Source organism: Ahaetulla prasina, chromosome 6 (genome assembly GCF_028640845.1).
Source record: "Ahaetulla prasina isolate Xishuangbanna chromosome 6, ASM2864084v1, whole genome shotgun sequence".
Lineage (NCBI taxonomy): Eukaryota > Metazoa > Chordata > Lepidosauria > Squamata > Colubridae > Ahaetulla > Ahaetulla prasina.
In genome coordinates, this window is record NC_080544.1 from 15272982 (window position 1) to 15281444 (window position 8463).

The 8463-nt window shown below is 43.8% G+C and overlaps 1 protein-coding gene across 1 annotated transcript; it reads left to right on the plus strand.

The window, feature by feature from the left end:
- Positions 1–1196: 1196 nt before the first annotated feature.
- On the plus strand, positions 1197–7128 carry LOC131201128 (mannose-binding protein-like). The gene is made up of 2 exons (XM_058188756.1): positions 1197–1226; positions 6367–7128. The coding sequence occupies exons 1-2, from the start codon at positions 1205–1207 to the stop codon at positions 6738–6740; spliced, it is 396 nt and encodes a 131-aa protein (XP_058044739.1). The 5' UTR covers positions 1197–1204; the 3' UTR covers positions 6741–7128.
- Positions 7129–8463: the final 1335 nt, after the last annotated feature.

The window sequence follows — 8463 nt, forward strand, 5'->3', positions numbered from 1 at the left end:
ATTCATGCAGCAGACTGACACCCACTATGAAGATGTAGCACGACCACAAAGCCAAACAACAGCTATGCAGCTCACCAGCTCAAATCCCCTGCAGCACAGACTAGATTGAGCACAACCAAGCCCCCACCAACACAGGACACACCCCAGCCAATCAGAGCACAGAAAACCCCATCCAATCAGAGCACAGCCAAGCTCCCACCCAATCAGTTCAAACCCCCACTAGCACTTAAAAGGAAGAAACAGCTGCGATCACACATTGCTCCCAGAAGCACGAAGCTGAAGCCTGAAGATGACGAATGAGACTTCGTCGAAACGTCGCCAAGACACTTCCAATTTTACACGGGAGAAAACCCGAACAACCAAAGACCTATATATATATATATATATATATTCTGAGGTTTTCGCGGCTGTTTGTATGTAGGTCTTTGGTTATTCGGGTTTTCTCACGCGTAAAATTGGAAGTGTCTTGGCGATGTTTCGACGAAGTCTCATTCGTCATCTTCAGGCTTCAGCTTCGTGCTTCTGGGAGCAATTATATATATATATATTTGTTTTCTGAGGTTTTCACTGGTGTTTGTATGTAGGTCTTTGGTTGTTCGGGTTTTCTCCTGTGTAAAACCCCCACTAGCAGTTAAAAGGAAGAAACAGCTGCGATCACACATTGCTCCCAGAAGCACGAAGCTGAAGCCTGAAGATGACAAATGAGACTTCGTCGAAACGTCGCCAAGACACTTCCAATTTTACATGGGAGAAAACCCGAACAATGAAAGATATATATATATATATATGTGTGTGTGTGTGTGTGTGTGTGTGTGTGTGTGTGTGTGTAGGTCTTTGGTATATATATATATATATTCCTAAAAGTGAAATTACTCTTAATTTAATTTCAGTCGTATTTTCTACTTCAAAATAAATGAGATGACCCTCATGGTTTCTTTAAAAAAAAGATCTGACAAATCCAATCATTGGGTGCCTGAAGTAAGAACTCTAGGAAGGAGGCCTCAAGTTATTGAGTCCTTGTGACTCGATGGAAATGCTCTCCAAGGTCATGTGCTATTAGAAATATCTTTCTTTGCATTGAAGAATCTCTAATTGAATTTGATACCAATGAGGATGTCTAATTCCATTCCATTCCCATTCAGAGCTTGAACATCTGAAATCGCAAATGAAACAATTCCAGGTTCAGTTGATCAGACTTGAAAAAATGACCCTCAACTCTTTGAAAGGTAAGACATTTGGGAGAAGGAGTTAGGAACTTTATTTTATTTATTTATTTATTTATTTGTCAATCAAATATAAGATAACAGGTAAAAGTATAAACAGAATTTGGATACATGAAAAAAGTAAGTAAAAAAAGGAACATTAGGACAGGGACGGTAGGCACGCGTGTGCACTTATGCACACTTGTGGCATGTGTGTTTCCACATCTTGACCTAGCTAACAACCTTGGGTTTCTCTGCTGGTTCCGCATCCAAATATTAAACAGGGACAATCCTATTTGGCTTTCAAGGGAGCTCTGAGTTCAGTGGCCTCCAACAGTGGCTCTGATAACACAACAAGAATTCTCCCATGTGGGTTTCTCGTTGTTTATTCACCACGGTACACCAATCATACTCAGCTTACAACAGTTCATTTAGTGACTGTTTGAAGTTACAACAGCAATTTAAAAAAGCGATTTAGGAATATTTTTCACACTTACAACCACTGCAGCATCCCCATGGCCACATGATCAGAATTCAGACACTTGACAACTGGCTCCCTTTTATGAAGTTCACATTGTCCCAGGGTCACGTGACACACACACACACGCACACACCTTTTTGCGACTTTCTGACAAACAAAGTCCATGGGGAAGTCAGATACACTTAATATTTTATTCACTTAACAACTGCAGTGATTCACTTAACAAATGTGGCAAGGAAAATCCTAAAAGGGGCACAACTCACTGAATGAAAGCCTCACTTAGCAATAGAAAATTTGGGTTAGCAGACAAGTGGTGTGTCCCCAGCACACTTATAACACAATCAGTAACTGAGTGATAAAATTGATTGAGAATTCGGAGAGCTTCTGTCAGGCGCAGATGATCAGGATCATATGTCAAAAGATTAATTGCTCCAGCCTATCCACAAAAATGTGGTCAACTAAAGTTCAGTACTAAGCTGATATCAGATATTTATTTATTTATTTATTTATTGTTTGAATTTATATACCGCCCTATCTCCCAAAGGACTCAGGGCGGTTCACAGGCATATAAAAACATCAATATACAAATTAAAACAATCATTAAAAAACTTATTCTACTGCCCAATTAATTAAAAGTAAAAATATAGATATTAAAATCAATTTAAAAACCCCTCTAAATTTAAAATCTAAAAAACTAAGCCAGTCCTGCACAGATGAATAAATGTGTCTTGAGCTCGCGACGGAAGGTTCGAAGGTCCGGAAGTTGACGGAGTCCTGGGGGGAGTTCGTTCCAGAGGGCGGGAGCCCCCACAGAGAAGGCCCTTCCCCTGGGCGTCGCCAGACGACACTGCCTAGCTGACGGCACCCTGAGGAGTCCCTCTCTGTGAGAGCGCACGGGTCGGTGAGAGGTATCTGGTCGCAGTAGGCGGTCCCGTAGATAACCCGGCCCTATGCCATGGAGCGCTTTAAAGGTGGTCACCAAAACCTTGAAGCGCACCCGGAAAGCCACAGGTAGCCAGTGCAGACCGCGCAGGATAGGTGTTTATACGGGAGCCACGAGGGGCTCCCTCTATCCCCCGGCCAGCCGCATTCTGGACTAACTGTAGCCTCCGGATGCCCTTCAAGGGGAGCCCCATGTAGAGAGCGTTACAGTAATCCAGGCGAGACGTCACGAGGGCGTGAGTGACCGTGCATAGGGCCTCCCGGTCCAGAAAGGGGCGCAACTGGCGCACCAGGCGAACCTGGTAGAACGCTCTCCTGGAGACGGCTGTCAAATGATCTTCTAGAGACAGCCGTTCATCCAGGAGGACGCCTAAGTTGCGCACCCTCTCCATCGGGGCCAATGCCTCGCCACCGATGGTCAGCTGCGGATTTAGCTGACTGTACCGGGACGCCGGCATCCACAGCCACTCTGTCTTGGAGGGATTGAGCTTGAGCCTGTTTCTCCCCATCCAGACCCGTACGGCCTCCAGACACCGGGACAGCACTTGATGGCCGTTGGGGTGGTCCGTGGAAAAGTACAGCTGGGTGTCATCCGCGTACAGCTGGTACCTCACACGACCCCACTGATGATCTCACCCAGCGGCTTCATATAGATGTTGAACAGAAGGGGCGAGAGGATCGATCCCTGCGGCACCCCACAAGTGAGGCGCCTCGGGGCCGACCTCTGCCCCCCTGTCAACACCGACTGCGACCGGTCAGAGAGATAGGAGGAGAACCACCGATAAACGGTGCCTCCCACTCCCAATCCCTCTAACCGGCGCAGCAGGATACCATGGTCGATGGTATCGAAAGCCGCTGAGAGGTCTAATAGGACCAGGGCAGAGGAACAACCCCTATCCCTGGCCCTCCAGAGATCATCCACCAACGCGACCAAAGCCGTCTCCGTGCTGTAACCGGGTCGGAAACCGGACTGGAACGGGTCTAGATAGACAGTTTCATCCAGGTGCAAGGGACTCAAGACTGAGTTGCACTTGGAACGTAATGACTCTAAGCTGATGACGCATTTAACTCTGCCCCCAGCTCTTCTCCTACAACTTTTTCACCAAAAGGAGAAAAATTAATGCAGGTAGTAAAATGCAAGTCCTCCTGTCATTTCCACACTGCCATTTGTACACAGAAACAAACAAAGGTTTATTTGTTTATTTGGGTATTCAAATAAACAGAGGCTTATTTGTACACACAAATAAACAAGGCAAGAAATAATGGTTGGAAACTAATCAAAGAGAGAAGCAACCTGGAATTAAAGAGCAACTTCCTACCAGTAAGAACAGTACAGCTTCCCTTCAGATGTTGTGGGTGCTTTATCACTGGAGGTTTTTCAGAAGAGATTGGACAGCCACTTGTCTGGAATATTATAGGGTCTCCTGCCTAAGCAGAGGACTGGACTAGAAGACCTCCAAGATCCCTTCCAACTCTGTTATTCTAGTCTAGTCTAGTCTAGTCTAGTCTACTCTAGTCTTGTCTTGTCTTCTCTTCTCTTCTCTTCTCTTCTCTTCTCTTCTCTTCTCTTCTCTTCTCTTCTCTTGTCTTCTCTTGTCTTAGTTCAGTTCCTTAGGTCCAAGATCCAATGTTTTTCCAGTAAAACAAATCTGAAGAGGGACAATGGGCTAAATGGGCTGCATTGTTTCTGCTACTAACAGAAATAATGTCAAGAAATCAAAAGGAGCAGCTTAAATCCTTGTGAGAGAATCAATTGTGTGATGACATCAGATAAAAAGGCAGGACTTGCATTTCATGTTTTAGGGTGTTGTTTTTTTTTTGTTGGTAATTTTATTTTGTGTGTTTTGCTTTGTTTTGTTTTCTTTGGTACTTTAGTTATCCTTTGGGACAGTGGTGAAATATAAAATTTGTTACTATTACCGGTTCTGGGGGGGGGGCTTGGTGGGGGGGGGCATAATGTGATGGGGTGGGTGTGGTCAACTTTTTAAAAATTAATTTTAAAGCAATTTTTTTACAACCTCTTCAGCCAAAGAGGCTTTTAAAAGGCTCTGACGATCCCAGCTGAGTTGCCTGATCATCAGAAGCTTTTGTTTTCTTTTAAAAGCATTTTTTTTTTGCCTTTTCTTTGGCAGAAGAAAAGATGCTTTTAAAAGTTAAAAAAAAAAAAACTCTGATGATTGCGTGGCTTAGCTGGGCATGGGGAGGCAGGGATTTTTGCTACCGGTTCTCCGAACCACCAGCCGCCATCGCTACCAGATCAGGCGATCCGGTCCGAACCAGGAGCATTTCACCCCTGCTTTGAGTTACACGGGATTTTGGAAATAAATTGATTCTCTAAAAGAGAATATTTGTAGCTTAGGTTGAAATGGGAGGTCCTTGATGCTCCTTCAGTTTGGTTGTTTCCTTTCAGATATTTCATTATCCAAATTAGGTAGACTAGCACTGATGATGTTACCTAGTTGCAGTAGTGGGTTTCAAAACCCATCGCTACCGGTTTGCTCTTGCGCTTGCGTGTGTGCTTGTTCACGCATCTGACACTTCTGCAGTTCCACAGAAGTGTGTGGGTGGGCAGAGCCTCCCGCCGCTGCCTCTACCTGTTCGCCCAACCCAGGGCGAACCGGTAGCAACCCGCCACTGCCTAGCTGGATAACGAAACATCGGCAAGAAAACAACCAAGCTCAAAGAGCATCAAGAACCCCTCAAGTCTTCTTCTATTTTCCAGGGACTGCCCCTGAATGTTAGCTACACAATTTAGAAAGTACATTTTGACACTGAAAGCAATGACCCAGAGAAGTGGGATATCTCTGCTTCATTGTCCTGAATAAGAGGACAAACAACCTTCTGTTTTTAACACTTTAATTTAGAACCCTGAATGGAGCAGGGTGTCCACACTGTGATTGTCTCTAGAGTTAGAATAACGAAAGGGAGAATTGAAAGCTAGATTTCTATCTTTTATATGTTTCCCTTTTCTTAATAACACATTTTTTCTAAAAAAAAAACATAACCAATGTATACAAAAGGCATGTACTGTAGAAAAGGATAAAAAGAATTTTATTTCTCTTCATTTGAAATATACTCTCTACATCTAGATCAGGGGTCTGCAAACTTAGCTCTTTTAAGGCTTGTGGACTTCAATTCCCAGAGTTCCTTTGCTTTGCTGGCTGAGGAACTCTGGGAATTGAAGTCCACAAGCCTTAAAAGAACCAGTTTGCAGACCCCTGATCTAGAGCAACCCACATTTGGGATATGGTACAAATCAATGCATAAAGTGCAGTGGTGAAATCCAATTTTTTCCTACTACCAGTTCTGTGGATATGGCTTGGTGGACGTAGTGTGGCTTGGTGGGCGTGGCAGGGGAAGGATACTGCAAAATCTCCATTCCCACCCCACTCTAGGGCCAGCCAGAGGTGGTATTTGCCAGTTCTCTGAACTACGCAAAATTTCCTCTACCGGTTCTCCAGAACCTGCTGGATTTCACCCATGATAAAGTCGTAGTCCATGAATGGCTCCCCATTAAAAATGAATTCAGCATCAGATTAGCTTTTTGATTCAAAAATTATTTTGGACATCGGGGCATAGGCCCATCGTTTGATGAGCTATTTTCCAGACCATGTTTTATATTTTATTGAAAAGCCTTCCTTTTTATTAAACTGCCAGAGAAGTAATCATGGTACACTGGCACGTTGCAACAGATAAATAAACATGGCATTTGAAAGCAGTTGCAATTCTTTTTCCTTCTAGTTCTCCTTGGTCGTGATGGAGCAATTGTTGGAGGTAAAATGTTCCGAATGCAAGAAGATCGTGGTACTTTCCAGCACGGCGAAATTGCCTGCGAGTACAACCTTGCCTTGCCAAGGAATGAGGCCGAAAACACAGCCCTTCAAAACATATTAGAACGGCCTGGTGAAATGGCAATTCTGGGAATCACTTACAATAAAGCTGAAAACAAGTTTAAGGATCTGAGCGGCCAGCCCCTAGAATATTCCAAATGGGCTGCAGGACAACCAAAAATCCTTGAAGGCCAAACCTGTGCGATGATAAAGTCAGGTGGCGAGTGGAAAACGGATGATTGTAATAAGGATTTGTGGGCAATCATCTGTGAATTTAAAATCTAACAGATGTTGGGTTGGGGGAAGGAAAAGAATTCCACCATAGAGTTGAAAAAGAAAGCTTACTCTGTTTATCGCACATACAGTCTAGCATATGGCAAGAAAGTCCTAATCCAATAGCTTCCCCTGTTTTCAGCAAAGAGAACTGAAGTCAAGTTTTAGTTCGTTGACTTCAGCCTTGTCATTCCAACGGTAGTTGCCTTCTTCAACTTAAACCAACCACCTTGGAGTCCTTCCTCTGTCCTCCATTGAAGTAGTGGCCAGATTTGATGCTGCTTAGCTTTCACGATCCAGCATCAGATAGACGTTGCCACCTTCCAAGTCTTCTCTAGCTTAGCTTGGGTAGCAAAACTTGCACAGAAATGTAGTATCTTATAGATCCATTTTCCACCATTTCTAAATAAATGCATTTCCTACCAGCAGTTGTTGTTTGAGACTATATTTTTTATGTACATTGAGAGGCAGCTTAATAGACATGGTCCTACAATACCCTTGCTACTGTTGGAAGACATGCCCTTCTGAGTTCAGTTCCAAGTGGGGGAAAAGAAACTGGAAACACAGAAGTTGCTTGGAAAGAAGGTTTATTGATGGACAGGATCGCATGGCTTGAGGTCCTGAGCAGGATCACATGACCTGAGGTCCTGAACAGAAAAGGCAATCACATGCTTCAAGATGTTGGGGGAAGAAAAAAATGGCAGAGATGCTGAGAGTCCCTTGATTTTATACCAGAGGTGGGCTGCTACCGGTTCACCCCGGTTCGGGCAAACCGATAGCAGCGGCAGTGGGAGTCTCTGCCCACCCGCCCAGATATCAAAAATGATTTGCGCATGCACAGAACCTTCTGCGTGTGTGTAGAAGCACCGCACACACGTAAAGCACCGGCATGCACCTGGGCGCTCCCAATAGCGAACCGGTAGCACCAGGATTTGAATCCAACTACTGTTTTGTACCCTTTCTTGGGCCCCACCTTAGTGTTTCCGGTTCCTGTATAAGAAATGTATCCTAATTGGTTGTCAGACTCCATGGGGGGCAGGCAGGGATGAAATCTAAAAATTTTCCCTACCGGTTCTGTGGGCGTGGCTTAATTGGTGGGCGTGGCTTGGTGGTCAGATGGCTTGGTGGGCATGGCCAATTTATTTATTTATTTAATTTATTTATTTAATCACATTTTTATACCGCCCTATCTCCCGAGGGACTCAGGGCGGTTAACAATAAATAACAATAAATAATAAAAAAAATAAACAAAGTATAAAAAAACAATAAAAGGTTCCAAAAATCAACTTTCACACTTTACACACACACAACACAACACAACTGACTCACACCCAGTGTAAAAGCAGCTCCACTTCACACTTCACACAGCCACAAAAAGCTCAAAAACCAACTTTCACACTTTACACACACACAACACACACACACACAATATGCCACATACAGCTTTCTGAGATTTTGTGTGTTTGTGTAGTTAGAGTGAAACACTACAGAAACACACAAAATCTCAGAAAGCTGCACAAATATTTTATTTTATTTTATTTTATTGTGGACTTCAAATCCCAGAGTTCCTCAGCCAGCAAATCCAGCCAGTTGATCACCAAGGAAATAGATTACCAGAATAGATTGATTCTGTCTGGGCTGAAACTGAAACTGCTTTCAGGCTGTGGCCATGCGTTCCTCAGTAATCAGGTAAGTGCCTTAGAATCTCTACATTTACTTGTAGAAAACATGTTTT